Raw genomic sequence first — 27718 nt, forward strand, 5'->3', positions numbered from 1 at the left:
AAGTGTTTGCATTCATTTGGAAAATACATGCCAAAATCTGGACCAATGAAAATGTTACTTTAACGTGTAAAGGCTAACGTTTGTTCTTGGCAACAGCCTGGAGAGGTTATTTACAATATAGGTTGTTACTATTGTAACATTGGGATAAATAATTACAAGTTAAAACGCAGATTTTCATTCAGTGGTAAAGTGAAACTTTGAAATTCGTACTGTGAGCTCTACTATCTGGAACATTATGGACTTTGTCGTGTTATCCCCAAAAATGTCATGTATGCTGGCATTTTTCTTTACTACTGTTTATGAACATGTTAAATAAACTAAGCAAACAAAAAAACACAACCTTCTGGTACAGACTTACAGGTTGGTGACCCAAAGTGCACAACTGTCTCTGAGAAGTCTAGTGGAAATTCACAATTATGCTCTAATGAATCCTCTGACAGAAAAAACAGGTTGAGCCCACGAGCAAACCAGCCCCTGACCTGGGAAGGAGCTCATCATTACACAGCCCAAAAAAACCCCGACTTGTCTCAACAGAAAACCAGCAGATCTCCGGTCCTGAGGACAGGGGAGGTGATGACCATGGATCTTCATTTTATTTAGCAATCTGAAAAACATTATTTTGCCAACACTTTGGACGTCATTAGCCATTGTTGCTGCTGGACGAACAACAACAAGATAGAAGCACTGCCACACACACACATACCACTGTGATCCTTTAGTTAACAGATTACTCAGGGAACTGTGAGATGGTCACACTGTGCCCTCTAGTGGATAAAAGAAAATCTACAGCTGCACTATTTTGGATCATAAAATAAGGGACCAAATGTTTTGACCAATTTTTAAAAATGTCAAAAAACAACTGGGAATTCTACTTAGGCGGCAAAACATTAACTAACAGCTATGCACTGCTGCAATCACTGAAACTCTTTGATTTCAGAGTAACTTTAAAATACCAGCATGTTCCTCATCAGTTCCTTCCTCTTACACTTTTTCAGTAAACTGGGATCCGGTTCCTCGTCGTCTTTGTCACGCATTTGTGTAGCACATCTACATTTGTAGATAATTTACTTGAGACTGACACACATCACGTTATAACGACTGATCTTAAAGGGTCTTACTTTTCATTGTACCAGCTTCTTCCTCATCCTCAGAGTTGATGACCATGGTGCCCAGTTGTAACTGCATGGTTCCCGTGTCCTCGTATTCGATCATAGTCCGCGCCGTACCACCGAGGGAACCTGCTAATGAACCAGCAGCCCGGACGGTTCCCGAGTCGCCTGTTCCGGCCCGCACCATCGTCCCCTGGTCAACCTCGTCCTCATCCTGAAACACATCGACAGAAGGTAAAGCCTTATTAAACACGTGCCCAGAGAGTACTGCTCATCTGGTGTCTAAAAACAAACGGTGTGATGAGAACTGTTCTTTATATATCATATACAACATCAAAACCACCAACATCAGAAGTCACAAAAACAAAAATGTATGAATCTCATCGATTTTTAGTTATTGCTGTTTTATAACTTTTTTTTTTTTATGCAATTTTTTCCTACAATTCAGTTTTTGTTTTCATTATAAACTACTATTGTCTATATTTTCATATGTAGAGGATCTTTATATTTGGCTTGCGTTTGCCTCGTCTTGTTTATTGATACTCTGCGATTTTAAATAGTTGTTTGGTTTTTTTATTGGTTATTGTTTTTGGATGGATTCCAGGTTCGGAGTATTTCGACCAAAACCAAAAAGTTGGGTTCCCAACCAAAACAAGCTGGTTTTCCTTGGCCATGAGGTGCGAAGTTATGTGGACGTGTCATATTCTACAGGTTGTTGTGCATTGTGCAACGCCCTCTGATTGACGACGCATCCTTGATTACACATTTCCATCATATTAACGGTAACAGTTCATATTTTATGATTATTCCTACCGAGTTGTCATCATCTTCTGCGTCCTGCTCTCTCTGTTCTTCCTCCTCTTGTTTCTTCAGTTTGATCTCCATGGCGTCTGTGATCAGGGCTCTGAGGATTGAATTGGGCTTTGCTGACTTGATGAATAGATGCTGAAGAGAGAGCGAGACAAAGTTAGTGAAAGTTACAAACGCATTTTCCATTTTTCTTACCGGCCCACGCAAACATGCAGCAGCAGAAGCCCAATTTAATGGCTCTTAACTACACTGAAGATTCAGTCTTTACTAATTAAGATACTGCTCTTGCTAACGCAACATGTACGTAAACAAGTACTATTAAACAAAGTTAACTTTACTATGGGTATACTACCTGTGTAACCTGAGTCACACACCTACTGCAGATTCAGTTCATGTTGAGCAGCAGAGTTTTACATACCTGTAACAACTGTGTGGCAGTCGCCCTATTTTCTGGGTTTTTCACCAAACACTGGCTGACAAAGTCTACAAACGACGGAGACCACACATCTGGTTTCCGAAATGTCGGGGGAGGGTTGGTGGGAATCATGAAGATGGCCTGGAAGATGTGAGTGTGCAAGCAGAGAGAAATACTCAACATAACCACTAACAAACTGTTCTTTCTTCATAAAAGCCTCTGACACCTCAAATATCACACACTTAAATCAAAGATCCTGCACAGACTCTCTCACCCTCATGGGATGTATGTCAGCGTAGGGCGGCTTCCCCTCTGCCATCTCTATAGCGGTTATTCCCAGAGACCAGATGTCAGCCACGCAGTTGTAGCCGATCTCCTGTATGACCTCTGGAGCCATCCAGAATGGCGTGCCGATGACTGTGTTTCTCTTCGCCATGGTGTCCTGAAGACGAGAGGTGGAGAGAGAGGAAATGATGGAGGAGGGAGATCAACAATAACTCTAATAATTTGAATAACTCTATTACTAAAAAGCATTTATGCATTAAACGAAGCTTCGATGAAAATGCTTTGCATCCACATTGTTTAATCCATATAACTATACAGCGCACTGTGGACAAGTGATGACGATGTGATTTGATGGCACGGATTGCAAAAAGGAGGAAGAGAAAGAAAACAGCAAGGAAAAAGGAATAGAAAGGCCAGATAAAAAGACAGAAAGTGTCCAAACTACAGGATCCTTTCAAGCTAAAAGAGAACAACTACCACAACAGCACAACGGAAATGTTTCAAAATCTAAACAAAAAGCACCCGGTCGAACGTTAAGCATCAAGTTCACAGAGCTGATCTAAAATACGGTAACGTCAGCATTTAATGTAAGTCATGATTGAGATGGAGGCTAGCAAAGGTAAGGCAGTATTCTTAGTTGAAGATGTATAAACGAGCGTTTGTTGTTCTCCGACTGGTTAGTCTGTGAGTTTGGGTTGTAACGTTCAAGTGAGTTACACAGCTTATCCTGGTACCGGAGGGCGCCAAGCAAAAGTTCTCTTATCTGATTACTCGATGAATCGATCAAATTATCTGTCGAACACTCAGTTACTAAACTACTCATTGGCTACAGCCCTGAATACTTGTCTCACTGTGGTGAATTTCCTAAAATGTCTGGGAGTGAGAGAATACGAGAACAATTTTTTTTACAAGAATACTTTTCAGAGTGGTGTATATTTTAATCATATTGTACTGGAAATTTATAAAATTGAAACAGTGACTGAGAAACATGATCTTATTAAAAAGAAATACCTGTTCTTTTTAAAAATATCATTATCTACGCTGAACTGATTCCAGTTAATTCTCATCAATTTGTGATGCGTCCTTTAACTGTTCATCCTTCAACCCCCCATTTCCTCTTTTGCATTACATAAAGTAAAACAAGCCCACACTACACATGCATTTAATTTTCCTCCTTTTTTAATTGGACTTTGACTCACTGTGAGTTGTCCAGCAACTCCAAAGTCGGCCAGTTTGGCCTGGCCCTCTGTGTTCAGCAGGATGTTGCCTGCTTTGATGTCTCTGTGGATTTTTCTCATGAAGTGAAGATACTCGAGACCTTTCAGCGTAGAATGCAAGATGGTGGCTATCTCCTCTTCTGTTAGCTGCAGGAAACACAGAGAGACGATGAAAGATCCATCAAAGTATCATCAATATGTCAAAGTACTGCAGTGCAGAGTCTGTCTCCCTCTTTTCCCCCCCCCCCATTCAGACACATAAACACACACATAGTCTATGCTCCATACAATCTTTATATGTGAGTGTTAGTGTATTATATTACCGTCTTGTTGCGTATTCGGATGATATCAGACACTGATCCGGCTCCACAATATTCCATAACGATCCACAGGTCACTGTTTTTGAAGTAGCTGCCATAGTACCGCACTACATGGGGACTGAACACACAGAGATTAAAGTCAGCATGATACGGCTAAGTGCATCGTGTTACGAGTCTGAATTTAACTGTATCAGTGTTCCTGATGAAACGATGGCGCTGCAGCAAAACATGGACATTAAACACATATTGTCAAAATAGGTTCCTTAAAACAATAGCTTAGCTGCAAAACATGGAAGTGGATTAAAAAAATAGCCAGGTGCCCATACGACAGTCAAACAGGTTTTGCTTGCTTTAATTATTCAAAAATCCACAGCCCTTGTTCTCTGTAAAATGTATTCTAAAGTTTACCTGAAGTTAATATGGAGGCTTCATCCGTCTGAGTTAGACAAATCAAATAGATCTTTACTGTGATTAGTATCAAATTGAGCTGCAGTGGAAGAATAATAACACGAAGACGGAATATTGTACTGAAAAGACCGTAACTTTGGAAGATAACCACTTGATTTGTCTAACTCATATTAGGTTCAGATGAACTTTGGAATATATTTTGTCACAGAAAGACGACGATTTTGTCCTGCATCACTTACACTGAAAGCACATTAGGGAGGGATCTTTAAATGTTCGCTATGAACAGGAAAAATTATTGCAGCAAACCTTTTCCTATGTTCATATGCACACCTGACAAACTATCCTAATATTAAAAATAAATTCCATGAGTTGACCCATCAACGATATTTACATATTACATATGTCAATATTCATAATACAATAGATGTAAAATTCACAGTGAAAGGGGCATGTAGGCCGTTTCAGGGTTTCAGTGTTACTTTAAAATCAAGATCTTGGGGAAGTAAACACATCAGGAAATACACCTGATGTTAAAAAAAGCTGACTGCTTCAGTGAAGCTACTAGCATCAGAGACCTACACGAGAGATTTGTAGGACAGAACATCAACACATTGCAACTCTCTCAGCATTATGTGAACAACTTAAAAGCTGGTTTTAGAGTAAACTGAAACCTTGAAACATTGCATAGTTAGTCAAAATATATCACACTTCTCGCATGAAAGTGGAACCCCTGGTACTTTATTTAGCCGCGTCACACTGTCTAGAGAAAAAAATCTAAGAATGACATATAAGTGTGAATGTTTGGTACAGTTACAGTGCAGCTGCATTGTTTCCCATCAATGATTCTGTAAATAAATGAGTCAAACTTTAATTATAGAACGCCCTTTTAACCTGGTTACAAAGTGCTGTACCAAATATCCAGCATAAACATAAAATTCATGCATGGTTCACACAGGAGAAAAACATTCACACACATACACCACCATACAAACGCAACACACATACGACCACAGCGGGCATTTAGCACCCAGACACCACCTGTTGCACACCATCTGAAGCTATTAAAAAGCTAAGCTAAAAAACTAGGTTTTTAGAAATGTTTTTTGAAACAGTCAACAGACTCAGCTGATCTAATGAGAAGAGGGAGATCTTTCCGGGCAACAGGTTTTGGTTGACAGACCTAAGAGGGCGCCTGGTGGTGTAAGTCCATTGATAGTGAACAGTTAGTCAGGCTGTGGGCCTGCACTCAGACAAGGCTTAGATAAAGTCCAACATGCACACTACTACGTTTTCTTTTTAAAACGGATACCGTTTGCTACGTTTGAACCTCCCGTCCAGACTAAAACGGCAAATCCAAGAACCTAAAACTGAGAAGTTCGAAAACGCTGCCGACCCCGTTTTCGTTTTAAAACTCCAGAGTAGTTTTAAAACAGAACAGAAGACTTTAGAAATGCTGACGCAGACACTCCCATTTGCTTCCTGATTGGGTCTCAAAAGTCATGCAAAGCAAACACATAAATCTACTGACAGTGTTTTAGTTTTGGTATTTGTATTAAAATATTTTGCACTGTGCAAATAACACTTAACCACTTGTGCTGTGCATGTCCATGCTTTGGTCGTTACATACTGAAAGTAACACAGGACTGTGGCGGCGGAAAATAGCCAGGGAGTCGTTGCAAAGTAAACGGCGACATGCACAGTACAAGTGTAGGCAGATAAGTGTTATTTGCACAGTACAGAATATTTTAATAAAAGTACCAACTTCAAAAACTCAGTCAGCAGCATTGTGTTTCTGCTTTGCATGATTGTAAGACCCAATCAGAGAGCCGAGCGTCTGCGTCATCGTTTCTAAAGGCCTCCGTTTCGTTTTCACCGTTTTAGTCTGGACGGGAGGTGCAAACGTAGAAAAATGTCTCCGTTTTAATTCTAAAACGCAGCAGTGAGGATGGGGCCCACAGTGTACGTGAAAGGCCACTAGATGTGCATTTTCAGTCGTTTAATATAGACGAAGATCAATTCTGATACGCAGCTAAAACGCTGGTGTGGACAGAAATAGTTCTGGTTTTAAATCTCAGTTTTTAAACAAACTTTAAAAATTTAGTAGTGTGGATGTAGCTTGGTGGTGTCAGGCACTGTGGGACTCCTGTCAGACAAAGCATTTATTGTTTCTGACTGTGGGAAAGAAATTAAATTTCCCCAAACTACTCTAAATCTGAACTCTCTCTTAAACCAAATAAAACACATTTAGGATAGTCCATTTGATCTCCTTCTGATAACAAATGTAATATTTCTTTACTGGAACAGTTTGGAGGCACCCTGGGGAGGCCCGCCTCCCACTCTGAAAACCCCCAGTGTAAAGGCTTAGTAACTTGGAAACGTAGGCCGGGGCTAAGTCCAATCCTAAAGTTAACTGGCAGCCAATGCAGCGAGGCTAAAATAGGAGTGATGTGTGATCTACGACCAGTCCTAGTTTTGTAACAGCAGTTCTTTCCTCTGGAGGAGTGGGGGAAGTTCACTTGTGAAAAAAAAACAGAAAAACTTTATAACATACAGTTTGTTTGTTTGATTTTTCCACGGAGGTTGAAACCGCTTATGAGTCACAGCGTCTGCCAGATGAAAGCAATGCTTGTCATGAGGTAATCTACAAGTCAATGGAGGTAGCCCAACTCTGTAAAAGAAGTGTGGGAGAACACTGACCACGTAAACTAGAAAGCTTTATGTCACGCCAGTGTTTCTGTTGCTGGTTTTGTCTAAATTAAAAAAACGCATTTGTTGTCATTTAAAGCATGAATAACAGTACCTGTTACACTGCTGCATGATGGCGATCTCCTTGATGATCTCCTGAAGATCGGACTCCACAGGAACTTGTTTGATTGCTACAATCTCTCCCGTCTCCTTATAGTTTGCTTTAAACACACAGCCATACGACCTGCAGACACACAAAGAGAGAGTTAAACACGTTGTGTTAAGGCTCGTGCAGACTACACGACTCTCAGCATTGGCAGATCGCTGTGCTGTTCAGACTAGATGACTTGCTGTCTTGTAATCTGGATTCTTGAAGTTGTTGTGGAGTTCACACTACATGACTGATCGATGAGAGGGGGTCACACACTACACGGGCTGACAATGACTCCAAATCACGTTTTTTTGTTTGTTTTTTTTAAATACACACAGGAAATTATGTGCAACTACATACAAAACAGGAGTTGTTTATTCTCTGACTCTGGGTAAAAGAATGGATTAACAGACAGGTAGCAGGGATTGTCTGAGCTACAGAGAGAGCTGGAGGTGAGTAAAAAGTGTTTTATAGTGAAAAAGTAGCTGCCTGCATGAATAACAACGTTAGATAACATAAATTCCTGATGGGTCTCTCTTTAATGCAGAAACAGACTCATCTGACACCGAATAGTCACCGGTGTTACATGATGTCATGATGAGATGCTCAAACAGATGCTAAAGATGAGAAAATGCTTCAGACTGCTCAACGACAGGAGAGAGTGAATATGCGACTGAGCTACACAAACGTGGGATTTACAGTACACAGTAGAAGCATTTCATCTTTCACTTTTAGGAGATCAGGTTTTAAGGATGGGGACTCTTATAGTATCGCAGGGAAACTTTCCTGGCAGGACTCGTCCGCAAGTGGTATCTTCAAAAAGTATTTTTTCAGAAAGGCTGATATGATATACTACTGATAAAAAGACTAAAACTAAATCAAGATCAGAAGCCAACACTGACGTGAGCATCACTCGACACTGCGGTCCTCGGTTCACGGAGTTATGCTCTTGTGTATTATGCTTTTTAAGCATGAGGAACTGATGTCTATCAGCTGTCAACATCTGTCACTTTAGGTGTCCTTTCCTGTAGCTTTCCTCACATATTTTCACACATGTTTTGAGTTTGTTCTCACCAGCCTAAATTAACTTTATTGTACTAATATTGTGAATGTTTCTCTTTTTAACACCAGTGGGGCAATGTTGCAAGAAAAGAAACTACAAAATAAGTATGAGTTCACGATCACTGGAGGGGCATCGAAATGACAGCACTAAAACACACACATACACACAGCCACAGCGTAAATCATCCGCTCAGAACAGGAAGTGCGTTGAGAAACAGGATATGAAGAGGCAATGTTTATATGTTGATTGTTTCTCGTTGTTCGGTCTAACAGAGAGGGAGAAGGAATGAGGCAGAGATCGAGAGAGGACGAGTAACAGAAAGTGTAGTAGAAAGAAAGACAAGTTTAATGCAACCAGTAAGATCCTATTTAAAAACAGAGAGAGAGAGAGACAGACAGAAATGTGGAAATACAGGCTTTCCCATCTACCAGGACTGTGCTGCCGTCACCCAGCATCTGAGTGACTTTACTGACTGTTTGACTGCATGACTCACCCTTCACCCAGCTTCTCCAGGACATCAAAGACTTCCTCTGGCTGCTTGGTGAGACTGTCCTCACTCAGCTTCTTCAACTGTCTGAAATGACACAAAGGAAGGGAGATTAAAGAGTAAACCACCACTTTTTTATGTAAATATTTTAGGGTAGAGCTGCTACTTATGATTATTTTTATTATCAATAAATCTGCCAATAAATTCATTTATTGTAGTTTGGTCAATAAAGTGTCAGAAAATAGTGAAGTGTCTTTTTTTGTCTGACTGAACTATGCAAAACTATGGAGCGGTGATGGAGTGGTGGATAAGACACATGCATTACGGTTCAAATCCACTGTGAGACACCAATGTGTCTCTGAGCAAGACACTTAACCCCTAGTTGTTCCTGAGGCGTGCGACCTCTGACATATATAGCAATTGTAAGTCGCTTTGGATGAATGAATGAATAAATGTAAAACCCAAAAGTAATCAGTTTGCAATGATAAAACTAATCCTCTCGTTTGAGAAGCTGAACCCACAGAATCTTTTGCTTACAAAAAAAGATGTGAAAATGAAACATCAATTATCCAAAAAGTTGAGCACCAAAATGAATCAGCTGAAATGATGAAATCAACTAACTGATTCAGCTCTTTTTCCAGAGACACCTCCCATTTCCACCACCCTCCACTCCCCCGACAGATTATTTAGTAATTCATACTTCCATATTAAGTAACTCACAGTGCCTAATAAATCAGCCATAAAAACAATACAAAGTTCCAAGCAATTCATTAAAAACATTATTGTTCAGCATACTAGGGCTGCAACTAATGACTATTGACATTGTTCATTATTCTGTTGACTATTTTCTCATTTAACCGATTAGTTGTTTGGTACATAAAATGTCAGAATATAGTAAAAAGTAATGTCGATCAGTGTTTCCCAAAACACAAGATAACGTCCTCAAATGTTTTGCTTTGTCCACAACTGAAAAAATAAAAGTAATAAAAGAGTAAAGAAACCAGAAACTACAACATTTAAGAAGCTGAAATCAGAGACGTCTGACTTTTCTTTTATTAAAAAAATCCTTAAACTGTTTAATTCACGATCAAAATAGTTGCAGATTAATTTAATAGTCGACAACTAATCGATTGCTCTAAAACATACAGTAAAAATGCTTGAAAAGGAATTAAAACGTCAGTATTGTTATAGAAATTCTTGGAGCAGGTCAACTCTTTATTGTAGACGGATATCTTACAAAGCATTGCTTATTAAAGCTTGGTCAAGGAGATAGGCCAAAGCGTTAGGAGTTGAACACAGAGTAGCTCCAAGACCAAATCTACTGATTGCCTCTTTGTCCGCAATATTTATCCCTCTGCTATTCCACAGAGTCTAAGGTGCTTCCCTACAAGTTCAGTCTTAACTGGTGACTCTAATGTCTTAGCTAGGCTACACTGAAGACTGGAGGTTACATGCAACAGTTTCTAAAGAGAGCCAGTCAGTCTGTCTGCAATAAAACAAAAAGATAATCTCGACCTTGGATTACATAGCAGATGGATAACGGAGTGCATCCTTATAAAGGCAGAGTCAGAAAGTTGACCCAACAGACAGGAGGAGAGGCAGAGTTTGACTTATTGTTTTGGTGAATCAAAGGCATCTTTGGTTTATTTTAGCCCAGCAGATGATCCATGAACAGGGGAAACCCGTGTGATATTGCCCTTAATGAGGGAAAATTTCCTTCCCAAGTGTCACCAACAGCTATTCTTGTTTCCAAGGAGTATATTCAGGATGTGCCACCTTAAATAAGGCTGAATATATTTCATTCACCCTCGTTGCAGCCGTCCACCTCTGCTCCCCCTGGGAATGTGAGCAGTACTACAAAACTCCTCCAGATGTTTGAGAAGACGAGACGAAAATAGTCTCAGTGTACAAACAAAAATAGCTCCAAACATGTCCTAGATTCATCTTGTGACAAGACATTCTTGGGATGACTACAGGAAAACGGGAGGAAATATCAAATTAAGATAATGTTGAACCACATTTATAAGGAAAAACTGCTGCTCCACTTAACTGACTTTTGGGTTCATCTGTTGGTGATTCATACAATGTGCAATGTAATCTAGCAGCGAGTGAAATAAGTTAATATGATGACTGACAATTTGTAGTCTCACATTTCAGTACTGATTTTATATATCTCAGCTTTATTTAGCGAGAACTAGAAACTGCAAAATATATAGCCTACTAGCAACTTATCTGTCTTGGGTTACGCCTCCATTACCCACAATGCAACTTGAATGCAAACTTGAATGACAGTTGGGTTGGACAGAACATAGCATTGCACTCAGCCGGTGCTCTGAGTGGTGAGACAGCATCAAAAGTATTGATTTCTAAACAGGATTTATTTTTTTCACTGTGTGACTGCTTGCTACTTTTAAAAATATAGCATATTTGTAACTATTTATAATTAAAATAAACAGATGTAATTTAATTCCATTATCTTAGGCAACTTGCATTAGGGGTGTAAAATACAGTCACAGGAAAAAAGTATGCTATGTGAACCCTTTGGAATTACCTGTATTTCTGGTCATAAAATGTGATCTGATCTTTATCCAAGTCACAACAATTGACAAACACAGTCTGCTTAAACTAATAACACACATACAAATATATGTTTTCATGTTTTTAGTGAACACACTGTGTAAACATTCACAGTGCAGGGTGGAAAAAGTAAATAATGAACCCCTAGGCTAATGACTTCTCCAAAAGCTAACTGGAGTCAGGATTCATTACACCTGGGTTCCAATCAAAGAGATGAGATTCGAGAATTTGGTTACGGCTGCCCTGCCCTAAGAAAAAAACAAGAACCTATTTTAATTTTTCTATTCTTATGAAACATTGCCTGATGTGAAATAGGGGTGGAAGATTGATTGAAAAGTAATTGACACTGAAATTCAGAGCCTCTAACAGACGTAAGGTCGGTTATTTCGGTTGTTTAATACTGTTAATATTGTTCATGCTACTTTCCCCTTGAAACATGATACCGCGTGTCGTCACATGACTCCACCCCATCCAATCCTGCTAGGCTTTCAGACCGGAGTCTGAAGCACTGGGAGATGTTAGCTAGCTAGAGACTTTTCATAACGGACACACTGTGACCTACACTCATAGACTGTTTAGTCTACACTGTACATTTACTGCCAGCCTGTTTGTTCGCTTTCAGCGTCAATTTCTTCAGTGTCAACCCATCGCACAGCAGTAAAAAGACCTAAGTTAACCTTATTTAACATTTAGATAGTGGATTTGTGAAATCTCGGAATACAAAATATATAAATAAACCCAGCTTTAATAGTTGAGCATATTTATAGTACGAACCTCAGTGAACTATGAGGGCCAAAAAAAACCAACAAAAAACAACATTCAAAAACAAAATAATCGTAATCAAGGTGAAATGTTCAATTAATCGTGATTTAGATTTTAGGTACAATCTTCCTGCCCTGTGTGAACCATGGCTTGAGAGAGCTCCCATTAAGTTTTGTTGACTTGCATGAATGGAACGAGTTATAAAAGTATCTCTAAAAGCCTTGATGTATCATCATTCCACGGTAAGACAATGTTCTATAAATGAGAATGTTCAGCTGCTATTCTCCCTAGGAGTGGCCATCCTGCAAAGATGACTAACACTCAATGAGGTTAAGAAAAATCCTAGTGTCAGCTGAAGACTTACAGAGATCTCTGGAACATGCCAACATCTCTGTTGACAACTCTTCCATGCATAAAACACTAAACCAGAATGGAGTTCATGGGAGGATACCGCACAGCTGTCCAAAAGAAACATTGCTGCACGTCTTAAGTTTGCAAAAGAGCACATGGATGTTCCTCAGTACTACTGGCAAAATATTCTGTGGACAGATGAAACCAAAGTTGAGTTTTTTGGAAGGAACACACAAACCTATGTGTGGAAGAAAAAAGGCACAACACACGACCAACATCAAAAGGGATGTATGGTGGAGGGGGAATCATGGTTTGGGGGCTGCTTTGCTGCCTCAGGGCCTGGAAAGGTTGCTATCATCGACGGAAAAATGAATTCCAAGTTTATCAAGACATTTTGCAGGAGAATGTAGGGACATCTGTCCGCCAATTGAATCTCAATAGAAGATGGGTGAAGCAACAGGAAAACAACCCAAAAACACAGAAGTAAATCATCAACAGTAGGTTGATTAAAATGTGGGTCTAATCTTGGGATTTTTTTGTTTACTGCTTTGCTGGCTTTTCCAAAAAGTGAGAGGTGACCTAATGCAACCCCGGCGAGAACGCGGGTGAAATACCACATTTTTATGTAGCAAAAGTACTTCTTAAACGATGCATCGATGAAATAATCTGTAGAAGCTTCGAGTATGAAAGACAAAAAGATTTCAGTGTAAAAAGATTCCCCTTTAAACATCAGACTGATGTCTATAAGGAATATTTCATGCTTTTCTATTTTGTTTAGATTTTTGTTAATGGGTATTACCTGGAACAGAAAAATATAACAAGTTTCTTTAAATTTTAATTTAATATGTTTCTTAGCAGTCATGCATGCAAGCTACCTTTTTACTAATTTGAAAAGCCCTGAAACAGCAAACTGCAACCACTCTTTGTTTGTGTCAAGCGATCAGTTGATAACAAAGCTGTGTCACTACGTCTGAGACTCCCTTTAAAGCGTCTGGCCCAAATTTTATTCTCTGCCCAGCACAGCCATATGCCAAGCCGTACAGTGTATCGACCTCAAGCCACAAGCGAAACAGAGAGCTCAGCATTGATATGCTAATGTACCGTAGCAGCACCCATAATCTGCATTTCAAGTGGACTCTGTGAACTTCTGTGTATCTGATGTGGCTGAAAGTACAGGGCACCAAATGTTTACATTACTAAATTTAAATTTTTTTCCTCTGCTCTCTTTTTCTTGTTTATCTTCTATTTTAAGTTTCTGTCACATCTGGACTAATCTGACTTTTACATCAATCGTTCTGCAGCTTAAAATATTGGTCTTCCATGATATAAAGGCAGACGTTGATTCAATATTTTTTAATTTATTTTACATAATTAAAGAAATATTAAACTGAATACAACAAAAACAAAAAAATATTTATATTAATCATAATCTATGGATGATTTAAATTAAATAATGTTGGTGTTAAACAGGTTTTGTGGTATTTAGTTAAGGTGGGCTGCTACATAAACCTTTACAAATAACTTAAATAACAGAAAATACTGCAGTCACTCAAAGTTGCTGCTCTTGCTCTCAAGTCACTAGCGGCCAAACATTTAACAAAAGATAAAACGCAATGATTCTGGGCAAATGTTCTGGAGCATAACATAAACATATAAACTCCCCTCCTGCATCAACTTAATGAGGAAACGCTTGATGAGTGAGTGGACTTGATAACAAGACAGGCGTGTTTTACCAGCATCCTCCTGATAAGTGGACAGAAAAGGAACACATCAGTTCCTACTGTAAAACAAACTGAGCGAAACACATTTCTAAACTAAACAATAAAACTGAAAGTGCACCACCCTTAATGAGCTTCCCGCCACATCTATTAAAAAGGCGTTACGAGATCATCAGAAACTATATAATTGAGGAGTCTTCAATTATTTAGGGGGAAAGAAAGGAGGTGTTATTTCACACAGCAGAGGCCATATTTATTATATATAACTGAGTGTGTCTTCTGTTTAAGTGTCGTCTTCTAACTAAATTGATCATGAGATGAGATGTGTCTTCTACCACCTTGGCTAAACAGTTTCCTGGGGAAAACCCTAAACAGTGCTGCAAGTAATGATGATTTTCATTAACAAATGATTTAAGAGTATCTTTTTCTTGATGAACTTATTTCTGTAAATGCTTCTTTCGTCTAATCGATTTTAAAATCGAACCATAAACCTGCGATATCCACTTTAATATGATATCTAAACAGATATCTTCACATTTGAGAAGTTGGAACCATCAAATGTTGAAAAATGAAGCCACGATGAGAATAGCTGCCAATTAATTTATTGCCAATGGACTGATCAGCGAATTGTCTCAGTGATAACCCTAATTATTAGGATTACTGAGGGTGAAACCCCAAGAACACATTTACACAAACGATCGACATGATTTCAATAAAGTCAATATTCTGTATTCTTGCCTTGCGTTACAAATCAGGTTGTTTACTCAACTGACAACTAACTTGTTTACTATATTTACTACATCTGAAGCAATTCACTGGTTTCTTGTAGGGTTGGGCGATATGGCCAAAAATGTTATCACGAAAAGAAATATCATCAGTCGATACCGATAATTATCACGATAAATGTCAAATCATTATTTGTTTCAAGTTTACAGGCTGATTTTCGCTCCTGAGTAAAACTTGAAGAAATGGTCAGAATTAAAAGTGTACCACTTAACAAATCTGAGGTAAAACATCAAAACTATTATGATAAAATCTTTTTTTCAACAAATTTGCATGAGTAAAAGAAAATAAAAATAATTTTCTCAACTTTTCCTCAACAAAACAAATATCTTAATAGAAAAATTAAGTAATAATTTATTCGTGGTTCAAATTAATTTAATCAGAGATTAATTTTACCATTACTGTTTTACTGCCAACTCCTATGACACTTGGTTTAAGAATCTGAACTATTTTAAGTGGCCTAATTCTTCTGCCACAAAACTTGCCAGTCAAAAGGCTCAAGTCCAAATTAAGCCACAAGTCAATGGTGTTAAAGCCAAGTTGAGTTGCAAGTCTTTTTTGAAGTCATCATATTTGTGATTGTAGTCTGACTCGAGTCCACACCTATGTGTACACTGTATTCCCTGATGAACATGCATTACTTTATCCTCTTGTCGGCTCTGAGCTGATTCAGTTAAACCTAAAGATTAAAGCAGCTAAAGTCGAGATTTGAAAACACAGTTAAGGCTTTAAATTGGATTAGCTAGAGCTTTGACTGTGACAAAGATCAGGGATTTGACACAAGAGATCATGAGGTGCAGTCGTGTGTAACAGGATTTTTATAGATTATTTCTGCCTAAGAAACAAATAAGATGAGATCTAAAGACAGGTTTACAGAAACACATAAATTAGGGATTAACTTAAAACCTTAGGGCTCCCATGATTAATTTAATTTAAAGAACAGCAAGACTCACTAAACCCAAGTTAAAGAAGCGGGTCGGTTAAAAAGAAGGTGTGAAGATGTTTTTGTTACACTTTCATTTTAAATTAATGTCCCATTGGCAAACTTGTTTTCTTTGACAGTCTGTTATGTAACTTACTCCTCACTCACAAGCTGCGGGCAGCTGTTAAGACACATTTCAGCCCACTGCCGGCTAAATTAACTTCACCCAGACATATAAAAATCAATGAGGATGTCAGATTATCTCGTATGTTTTTACTGATTAGCATAACGTTTACCTGCGAGGGTGATTCCTCATCTGCACTTTGTCCTTGTTCTCCATGTTATCCTCTTCAGTAAATATACTCACAGTCCCTTTCAATCGTCCAGCAGTCAAACTCGACCGAGCTGGTCGGCGTTTCACACTAAAGACACCGAATGCTAATAATAACAGTCCACCGTGTGCTAGCTCGCTAACTAGCAGCAGCAGCTAGCCGAGCAGCGGCGTCCCTGATGAAACCGCCGCCTGGTAACCGCGAAAAACACAACGTCCGTTCATCATTCTGTCAAACTAAGTTCACGAGGTTTACAGACTTCGTCCCGCTGCCGTGTCCTCGCCGCTGGGTTCATCCTCCTCCCGTGTCCCGGACAACTTTGGACTTGTTTGACACACCGATTGGCAGCCGCTGTGACATCCAGTTGAACGAACCAGGAAGGGTAGCGGAGAGTGGGCAGGAAGGCGGGCCGAACAAAGGCTGCAGTCCCGGGGCAGCCGCCGCAGGGGGGCGCCACATCTACGGGTATATATCTATTCAAACTGGGAAAGTTATCAGATTAGGTGTTGATTTTAATCTCTTAAATATACAATTATTTAATCCTATTATAAACAAATTTTTATATTAACCAGATGATCTCATTGAGATTATTTTCAAGAGAGACCTGGCCAAAATAGCAGCATATTGACAGAGCACAGTTACAAATAGGAACTGCAAGCATACCCACAACAACAAAGGACATTTAACAAGACTCTTAAGATACACAGATATATAACGTTACAAATAATAAAAGCATAACATTCGACCACTTAATATTTGTACATAGGTTTTAAAGGATTTAGTTATTTTTAAAAGCAGTGACAAAAGTTAATAGTATCTACTTCCAAGAGTTTAAATGCACCACACTTTCACAATGTATTTTTTAGCATTTCTATTTTGCATTAGGCATAGTCTTACTTGTACATTTTTTATCTGTTTACTTTTTCTAAACTATGTACAAAAAGTAAGGAACTACAAACTAACTGTTTGGTAGATTATTTATTTGTCGTAACAATGCTTCTTGGCAATAAATCTTATACCACTGGAAAGCCTGTTTATGTCCCTTTTTAAATTATGCCACATTTGTAAGGAACATGCATTTGTGGGATGAGCAGCAGAGCTGAGTATGTGCGTTGCGCCCATAAAGATTTTTGCTAAATCTTCTCTGACAATGCCAAAGAGTGTATTGTATAGTGTTGTTGGTGGATTGGATCATTGAAGTCTGAAGAAACAAGCCATATTGGCAATTTAACAATTTATTCATTTAACAAATGGGAGCATCAGTAGCGTGTGGAAGAACCATATACATCCACAACACCCTGGCACCTCCTCCTCATGCTGCCTGGTCACACACTGCTGTGGGATTGCTTCCCATTCTTCAACCAGCATTTGTCGCAGGTACAAAAAGAAATTAAATTATTATAGTATTAATTCTACCAAAATAATTGGTAGGAAGACTCTACCAAACACAAATACTTTTTATATTTATGTTCATGTAAGCACACAGAGGTGGGACCAAGTCATTGTTTTACAAGTCTTAGCACTCAAGTCAAACCCCTTGTCGAGACAGGCAGGACTGATCAAGTCTCAAATCCTAAACTTTGAATTTCAATTGAAAGTCATGCGACTTCAGTCTGACTCAAGTCCACACCTCTGGTACTTGGCAATAAACCTGATTCTGATTGTAGAGTAGAGGTTCTCAAAGTGGCGTCCGGGGAAAGGAGGACTAATTTATTTTCGTTATAATTACATCCATAAGTAACACAATGACAGAATGTATGACTACTTGGGTTTCATACACTTTCTGTAATCAAACATCCAAAAGCAAAAATCCTATCAGATGGAGGTCCCATGGTCTAATTTGTGCCACTTTAGGGGTCCTTAGTGTGAAAAGGTTTAAAAAAAAAAAAAAAAAAAAAAAGGTTTTAAACATCAGTGTAGTAGAGGTGTAGTATATATATTTTACTTTGATATTGAAATGTGTCGTTTTATGCATTTAACCCATCCTAATTAGGAGCAGCGGGTAGCTGTTGCACGGCGCCCGGGGAGCAGGTTTGGGGCCTCGCATGGGGGCACCATGGTCAACAGTGTAATATAACAATTAATATACAGTACCTACTGTACACCATTAATGCTGTAAGGATTTGGGACAGGCCAGTCTTGATTACGATCAGCAGTGTACAGCCTGAACGTTCCTACTCCTCTCCCAAAGAAAAAAATATAAAAAAAAAAAAACCGCAGAAATATTTGACACTATTATTACAGAGTAGAAAAATATTAAGACCCAATAGACACCATATAACATTTACTAGTACTGGATAACCACATTAAAAAAGGCACATGGTTTATTATCTAACACTGTTTGATTGCTTTGTAAAAGCACAAAACAAAGACAGAATGGCTCTTATGTTAATAGAATATTTTATTTAGAGGAACAAAACAGCACAGCGATGTTCACATCTAAATCAGTAAATAACATCCAGGGGGGGCAAGAAGGAAGTTCATCCTCAGACCAGGAATGAGTGACAGGAAAGAAGAGCTGGAGGAAGAAAACACAAGACGTAACAGTTAAATACAGAAGGATCCAACTGGATTCAATAGTGATGTTGTGTTTACGTGGTCTATTCGGTCAGTCTAAAATGAATGTTGGGCTGGGTTTTAGCACTTCATAGGAGGGACTAGGGTTAAGGTTTCTGTACATACTAGGGATGCAACGATGCATCGGTTAAAAATTGTCATAAATGTGAAAGAGATTATAAATCGGTTGAGATAAAACATGCAATTTTAAAAAGGCCCTAGTGTTAAACATAAACATTCACTTGTGCGCTGGATGTTCAGACAGAACAGAGACATGGCGCTGTGGTGAGTCTGGCCCACACGTTAAACTTTGCCACCCAATTACATTTGCCAAGTCACCCGTCTGCTGGGTCAGATCATGCAGGTTTTAACCTTCTTCCACAAAATCCCCACAGCCACTGCTGTGTTCACATCCAAAGAGAAACCACTACTCACTCAATGTGGAAGTAAACAAACACAAGCCAAGTATGGACATCGCAACACGCTGGAACAGCAGTCTGGATATGACTGAACGCTAATTTGAACACGACTAGCTGTGGCAGCCGCTCTCCTCAGCAATGACGTCCAACGAAATGCCCGTTAAATTGACACTCTGGTTACTCAGACATCCGTGATGCTGAGGACATTGTGAAACTCAGATACACTGTAGAAAACAACCACCTGCTGGATTGCACTGCAGTAGACCAGACTCCCCACTCTACCTCATCTAGAGGAAGCACAGTGCCAGGATGTGTTCCACCAGCTGAAGAAGAAAGCTGTGCAGTTTCACAACCAGGTATTTTTTCTCCCTTTCTAATAATAATAATAATAATGACTAAATGTTTAATTTATAAAAATAGGTATCTTCTCAGAATGCAAATGCATGCTTTTTTGCAAGTGTCGCAGGGATGCAACGAATGTTCGGCCACTGAAATGAATAGGCTAAAAATAGCAAAAAGCGCACTTTCGGTGTTCGGCCTAATAAGTCAAAAGACCGAATAAATTTTACCGAACAATTACGATGACATGTCGGCAGTGTGGAAGCTTTTAAAAGTGTCTGAGAAAGACTTGTGGAATCTTGTGGAAAACACTGAGTAAAAAGCACATTTTGACTATTTTATTTATGCAATGATAAAAAAATTGCGAAAATAAATGGAAAAATTTGAATGTACTTTTTCGGTATTCTGTATTCTTTTGTCATTATGTGTGATAAAATGAGACCTCTGCCTCATGTTACACTGATTTTCTTAATTAATACTTTCCCTGCTGTTTACAGACCAACTACCCTGTGGAGGAAAACGATGAGGGAAGAGCAGGTCTCAGTGTCCCCACACGTGCAGCAGAGCAGCCTGCTCACCAGGCAGACACAGATCGCTAGCTGGGTAGCAATTATCTAAAGTTCTACAATTGTGAATCGTATCAAATCGTGGGTTGAGTGTATCGTTAAATCCCTAGTATGTACTATTAAAATTAGAATAAACTTGAGCTTTCCCTAACAAGTGTTGTGATCCATTAATCAAGCCTCTTCCATAAAAACACTTACAGCGGGTTTAATTTCCAGAGGGCCGCACACTCTCAAAGACGCCGGCTTCCTTCATGGCGTTGAACTCTTTGACAGCGTCGTACTGCTTGTAGAAGTCAGCGTAGGCCTGTTTCCTGGGCTCTGTCACCGCGTACTGCGGGGAACAAAAGACACGTCTGGTTTGTTATTTGCTATTTTAAATCAAGACCTAAAAGAGAGCCAACTTTCAAGATAGAAGAGACAGTTTTAAGAGAAGATGTTTAAAATTTTCCATAACAGAACAGATTTGTGTTGCGTTTCATTTGTTTTCTCAGACTCGAAGGTCTACGACCGGTCACAGCACGTGACCCAGACAACTTTTTCTAAAGATATGGACACACTTCTGCATGTGTAAAATTGCAAACACGTGTGTGTCGTGAACAATTTTGGGCTCATTCATCTTGTGCAACACAAACTTTCGTAACTGGAGAAATATTTGGTTTTTAGTGGAGTAGAGTTTCTGAATGACAAAAATGTACAGTGTACACTGAGATCTGACATCTTGTTAAGTACATGTGCATAGTCTAATTTATTTCATTAACAGCTTCACGGAGGCAGGATTTATTGCAGGGCGAATGTGTAGACTGCATTACATTTAACCATTTTTCCAACATTACAGTCTGTAATAATTGCGTCAACACTAGGGTTGGGCAATGTCTACATAATTTCCATCAATGGCTACAATGAAACAACGGTGATGGCGCAGTGGATAAGACGCTTGCCTTGGTGTGAGAGACCTGGGTTCACCTCCCCACTGTGATACATCCACCAATGTGTCCCTGAGGAAGACACTTAACCTCTCGTTGCTCCAGAGGCGTGCGACCTCTGACATATACAGCAATTGTAAGTCGCTTTGGATAAAAGCGTCAGCTAAATGCGTAAATGTAATGAAACCGTCATTTACGTAACACCTGCTGCCATGACAACGGATCGCAGGTGAAAAACTCTGCAAAAAAGATGAGTTCTGTGTCTTTTAGGCAACGTCATAAAACATCAGCCTACTACTGATGGAGAAATTAGAGCAGACGGGGCGAGAGAGACAGAGAGAGGCGGGGCAAGCTGGTGTGTTTGCAGTGAGCGACCAGAGGTGTACATGTACGTGTCTCAGTGTGGGGAGAAGACAAGTCCGACGCAGATGCAAAGCAGGTATAATTAAAAAACAATCAGAATGCCAGCTTATAAGTTGGCCATAATGCTGATATTGTTAACAGAACTGAAGCGTTCCCATCACCACATATATTAGGTGTCATTTAATCATAACAGCTTCATCTGATTTAAGGTTGTAGCCACTTGGCGGTGTCTGCTCTCACCTTGAAGGCTACTGCAGCCAATAAAGACATAGTGAAAGCAATGGGCAGATGAAACCTCAGACGCTTTCCCAGCAGCCCCCTCATCACTGGCTTTGGCAGAGACATGATGGATTCACCTGAAGGAAAAACAAAAGAGAGAAAAGTCAAGCTTAGTGTAATTCTTCTGTGCCATCTGTGGGATCTGGAAGATCTGTGCTGTCCCAAGTTCAGTCTGAGTAATGGTGCAGTCAAACCAAAGTTTGCTTTCTATTTCATTTCTATGTGGACTACAGCTGAGGTGAAAAGTTGTGACTGATATCAGCATTTGAGTTTCAAATAGTTACATATCAAATATTTACATATCAGCCATTAGTGAACGTGCAGGGAACGTATGTAACGGGGAATCTATTTCTAAATGACCTTAAACCTATTTGGGCTTTCTGTACCGCAGTCTCTTGTATCGGCCGACATAAACACTGATACCGATACCTGCAATAAGCTACTAGAAGCAGATACATCGATCTGGCTGATGTATCCGTCAAGCTTTGTTCAGCACAGAACATTTTTTATTTTATTTCCAAAAGTTTTACATCAGAGGAGAAAAAAAGACAACTTAGAGAAGCACAAAAGCAACATTTTACACTTTGTTTAGTCATTAATTTCAATAATGTGCCAATTTATATAAAACATCTCAGACTTCATATCCTGATTAGCATTCTGATGCAAACTGCTACGAGATGTAACTGACTGAAGGAGAGATAAAGAACCCTTGAGTTGGGCCAAACTAAGATAGACTTGCCTGGACCAATTCTGCTGTGAAGAGCCGTAGTAACGTTATATAAACACTTTCACAACAAACCCACTAGACTCCGTCACACAGAGGTTAAACTCAAGGCCTTAAAGGGGAAGTCAACACACAGGTGCAGTTAGGTTGTGAGTGAGCGAGCGCGCTAACGAGAGGTGGAATAAATATTCAGGTCCATTACTAAAGCAAAAGTACTAATACCAACCTCACTTTACAAATACTCCACTAGTATATAAGTACAAGATCTACATTGTAAACCATACTACAGTAATAGTATGTTAGGATTACAGCAAAATAAGCCTAAAGTAGTCATCATTGTGCAGTAAAACAGTCCCTGTCAGTGTTTTACTATTATATCTGATGTCTGGATTAATATTACTACTGCATTAATTTTCCATTTTACAGCTGTAGATATTTAAAGTTGAGCCAATTTTAACTACTTCATATACTGTTGGGTACTTTAATTTACAGCAATGCATCATATTCTATAAGATAATCATGTTTGCACTATTTGAGCATGTTATTTTAGACAAAATGTGTATACCAGTACACAGAGATTTATTGTGATATTAATTATAGGCCATATCATGTGGAATATGAACCTATAAAGCGTAACGATTAACATGACAGGGATACTGATGATCAAGAAATCAGCTCATTACACCTTTTATCTGCGTCCAGTAAACACAGTAAAGTTATTATCTTAATGCCTGAGTGAAATGATCAATGGATGCCTCTTCAGTCTTGTCCATCACTTTCATATTACTAATGATGTTTCTAAAGATCATATCATCTTGTTTAGATCGGATGTTGCGACATAGCTCCAACAGTTACTCCCGGAATATCACCAAATTAAGGATAATGAGTTTCTGCATTAAAAATAACTGAGATTTTCTTTTTTGACATTAAACTCTGGCCCAAAGGTCAGTTAATGTAAACACCTCAAAGGAAACAGGCTCGTTTCCAAAATACTGACTGGAAATTGTGTATTTTTCGGGGGAGAGTTGAGCAAATAAAAGAATTACAACCACCGCTGTCTTTTAGTATTTATTAAAGAAAAAAGAAACAAGGAAGTACTCGAACAATCACCAGCCGGTCTAGAGACATGCCACCTGGGGCAGATTCGAGCGTCTGGACCAGAGCAAAGGGATCCACAATCATTTAGATAGTCCAGGTTTCTACGTTTTGTGGAACAGAGACTGAGAGGAACGGCAAGAAAGGAAAACAAAGCAACCTCACAGCTCTGACCTAAACCCTACATATGTGGACAGACTAATAGAATGAGGACAGAAATATAAGATATAGCAATAGTAGAAATTAAGTACACACATAAAAGATTAAATGTGAGAAGGAACAATTTCCTGGCATCACACTGCCTTTTTACCTTGTATTTTCTTTAGACATGTAGATGACAATGTAACCTGAAATATTGATAATAGCAGACATAACTAATCAATGTGTTCCTGAAAGGCAGACCGCCATCAAACACCGCTGCCAAGTCAGGTCGGCACTGCAGCTATCGAGTGACCTGTGACCTGTGACTTCACTTAGACGGGAGCATGTGTCCTGAATCAACACTGTGGTATCACACATTATGTATATATAATCATTATAAAATACCTACCTAGTAGTAAATATAACAGGAAGAACAATCCGAGCAGCGCTAACAGCAGCAGCACAGGGTCACAGTAGCGTTAGCATAAAGTCACTAATAACATTCAAGATGTGGTAAAGGCTTCCTCTCTTCGTATTACGGTAATTAAGCTTTCTGCTCTCTTCAGGAGAGGCTGACTGCATTAACAAAACATCACACCTGACGCAGTTCCACCGTTAGTTAATACGAGTAACGAGGTTTCGGGTTAGCATTTAGCTAACACATTGAGCTAACGTTAGCTAGCTCCGTAAAGCTAACTGCTAACCGGACAATGACTTTAAAGGAAAGCGGCGACTTTTCAGGGCAATTATAAAAACCAACGAGTCTTTATTCATCTGAAAGAGCAAAACGTTATCGTCTAAATTCAATGCACATATTTAAATAGTTTAATTTTAGGGAAATACTCACAAGTTGGGCTGACGACCTTCACAGAAACCGCTAACACACAGTTCAGCTGCGATTCCTCTACCGGAAGAGATTCTACTGGAGAGAGGGAGGGACAAACTTAACCATGTGGAAATGCGAAGTCAGGACAGTTGAGGTCATGGAAACCGTAGACAGACAAATTTATTCCTCTGGCTAAAACAGGACGTACGTGTTTAGAGTGACACTGTTTGTGCAGCATATGTCATAAAACAAGTTTTTTCATATGCATGTGTTTTTAGGATTGTATATATGGAGTGTTGCACCAAACAGAGGGTCCAATTTGAAATTGATCAGCCCTGATCCAGGACCAACACAGTGGGCCTATATCATAGGCTTATATATGGGACAGAATTAGGACAAATAATTGTGTTTTTTATTTATTTAACCTTTATTTAACCAGGAAGTCCCTTGAGATTGAAGTCTCCTTTTGATGTTGACCTGGCCATGAATGTGTTACTACCACAGTGCTTCCACAAGAAGGAGGTAGAGCTACACTGAACTGACGTGTTCTCTCTCTGGTTGTTTAAATTGCGTTTTGTAGTTTGAATTATTGCAATAAAATGCATATGAAGTTAAGTTACATTTTACATAATTATTCTGTAAATAATTCTGAAAACATTTTTTTCTTCCAGTGAACATGGTAAAACAGATCAATCCCATTCAGTTTGACACACAATAAAAACATGGGTATGATGTAATGGAAAATGCAGTCTCCAAATATTATACACACAAGACAAAACCATGAGTAAATATTTCTGAAAAGATCATTTGAGAATGGCTTCATTAACATATTTTATTGGACAAAATACTGCAGACTGTTTACATTTGAGTGGACAAGCTTTGAGACACATGCACAGAGACTGAACAAAAGTTTAAACATTAAGATGTGAAATTTGTTAATGTTTGCAGTATCTAAAAAACACAGAACAACAAAAAGACACTGTAACAATGAGAGCAAAGATTATTACACTCCACCTGTTGTAAACTTCACCACTTTCTTTCCATAAAGTGCATTTTAAAAAGGTGAAGTACAGACTTCTTTATTCTGACAAAGAACCAGCAAAGATGTTTATAGGCTTCATATACAAAACTGTGTTGACAGCTTTTGTAAGGAGAATGCTGCAGGATAATAATCGATCACTGTTGCCACATGAAAGCCTCATACAGGCAACTTTTTTCATTTTAACTACCACACATGTTAGAGATTATCGTCCAAAGGTTGTTGTCTCAACTCCGAAGAGGAACCTGTTAATTATGTTTCTTTGTGTAGCAGTGTGAGCAACATATTGCTCCATAGAAAAATATATTCCACTGAAAACCTGATATGATAAGAGAGTGAGCAATGGTGTAATTTACTTGCACCGTATGTACACAGGTTTCCTGCTATAGCAAACAAATAACTAGGCAGTGCAGATTTAAGTGATGCTAGCGGCGTGAGTCCATGGATGGCAACACCTGTCTCTTGGTCGGTCCATCATTTTGGTCAAGACTTTAATATCTTATCAATTATGAGCTGGATTGTCAGGAAACTTTGTTAAGACATCTGTGTTCCCCAGAGGATGAATCCTACTGACTTTGGTGACCCTCTGACTTTTCCTGTAGGCTCAGCTTTTCTTTGTGTTTAGTGCTAATTAGCAAATCACAGCATGCTAACACTCTAAAATAAGATGGTAAACATTATATCTGCTTAATGTAGCATGTCTGCATTGTCATTGTGAGCATTTTTGCATGATGGTGTTAGCGTTTAGCTCAAAGCAGCAGTGTACAGCATCACAGAGCTGCTAGCATGGCTGTAGAATATGTTTTTACTTTTTTTTTTGCAGTATGTTTTTGCCACAACACAATATACTGTAGATACATTAAAAGACGCAAGTCTATATTCCATGGTAATGAAGCATGCTGCACTGTTGTCACTGACACCTTTAATGCTAACTAGCACTCTGCTGGCATGTAGAAGTAGAATATTGGATAAATTGCCTTTACTGGTGGTCCTGCTGCCACTAAAATAGCGTATTAATACTTTAACATAAAAAGCAGTTATGCTGACATTATTTGTAGTGTTATCAGACAGTAAATATCTGTGCTGTGCTCCTGGTTCTTCAGCTTTATTCCATAAAACACATATTTCAGAAGCAGGTAAATAAATCACACAATGTTTAATCGAAGACGGACACTCACTAACACACATACAGACACATCCAGTCCAGTTTTCACACTTTGGCACCAGTAAGCTAACGATACATGAGCTCTAACCTCTATTAAAGGTTCAGTGTGTAAGTTTTAGTGGCATCTAGTGGTGAGGGTTACAAATTGCACCCAGAGGCTCACGGTGCATTCACGTCCCATTTCCCAAGCTGTGAAGCCGTCCTTCCGACTTTTTTTATCTCCATATAATATAGAATACCTCTGGCAAAGTCTTCTTATATATTTGTATACTGTTCTGTATACTTCTTTATGCCCCATGTACACTTCATGTCTCTTTTTGCAATAAAGATTTAAGGAGGAAAAGCATGTAGGAGAAACTACCGTGGTTGACATGCTCTGTTGGCTCTTGTGCTAATTAATACATGTGGTCTTTGATTTGTTCAAATTTCACTTATTTTCTTACTTCTATTAAACCAGATGACTACTACTACTACTACTACTACTTCTACTAGTGCTACTGCTACTACTACTACTACTACTACTACTAGAGCTACTGCTACTACTACTACTACAACAACTAAGTAAGTTCTGTAGACACCACTGAAAACATAGTCATGTGTTACACATTGGACCTTTAAATCAGTTATCTGCTACACTTTCTGTCACAAAAATGCTGTCATTTATCTGGGCATGTAACAGGTGTGTATCTATATTATTTATTTTTGCATGTGTGTGTATGGTCTGAGACAGAATACACAGTAAAAACAGGGACTATCTAACCCATTGAATAATATGTTGCAAAGATGTCTTTATGAGTGCCATGAGAGTGGGTCTGTAAGCCAAGATAAAATGTAGATTCCAACAAAAATCAACTGTTTGGATAATGAAGATAATCAAATCAACATTTC

The 27718-nt window shown here is 38.9% G+C and overlaps 2 protein-coding genes across 2 annotated transcripts in view; both read right to left on the reverse strand.

Annotated features, from left to right (window-relative positions):
- Positions 1 to 16792, reverse strand: part of LOC123956517 (serine/threonine-protein kinase 4-like) — a 38247-nt gene extending 21455 nt beyond the window's left edge. The window contains exons 1-9 of the mRNA XM_046028770.1: positions 16360 to 16792; positions 8957 to 9037; positions 7365 to 7493; positions 4160 to 4274; positions 3819 to 3983; positions 2609 to 2776; positions 2338 to 2475; positions 1923 to 2054; positions 1119 to 1323 (exon numbers count right to left, since the gene is read on the reverse strand). Coding sequence (XP_045884726.1) covers positions 1119 to 1323; positions 1923 to 2054; positions 2338 to 2475; positions 2609 to 2776; positions 3819 to 3983; positions 4160 to 4274; positions 7365 to 7493; positions 8957 to 9037; positions 16360 to 16403 — 1177 coding nt within the window. The 5' untranslated portion in view covers positions 16404 to 16792. The remainder of the gene's footprint in view (positions 1 to 1118; positions 1324 to 1922; positions 2055 to 2337; positions 2476 to 2608; positions 2777 to 3818; positions 3984 to 4159; positions 4275 to 7364; positions 7494 to 8956; positions 9038 to 16359) is intronic.
- Positions 16793 to 18778: 1986 nt separating this feature from the next.
- Positions 18779 to 24780, reverse strand: LOC123986769 (cytochrome c oxidase subunit 6C-1). The gene is made up of 4 exons (XM_046075125.1): positions 24648 to 24780; positions 21802 to 21917; positions 20474 to 20606; positions 18779 to 18913 (listed from the first exon to the last, which is right to left on the reverse strand). The coding sequence occupies exons 2-3, from the start codon at positions 21904 to 21906 to the stop codon at positions 20481 to 20483; spliced, it is 231 nt and encodes a 76-aa protein (XP_045931081.1). The 5' UTR covers positions 21907 to 21917; positions 24648 to 24780; the 3' UTR covers positions 18779 to 18913; positions 20474 to 20480.
- Between the last annotated feature and the right edge of the window lie 2938 nt (positions 24781 to 27718).

Source organism: Micropterus dolomieu, linkage group LG18 (assembly GCF_021292245.1).
Source record: "Micropterus dolomieu isolate WLL.071019.BEF.003 ecotype Adirondacks linkage group LG18, ASM2129224v1, whole genome shotgun sequence".
Classification (NCBI taxonomy): Eukaryota; Metazoa; Chordata; class Actinopteri; order Centrarchiformes; family Centrarchidae; genus Micropterus; species Micropterus dolomieu.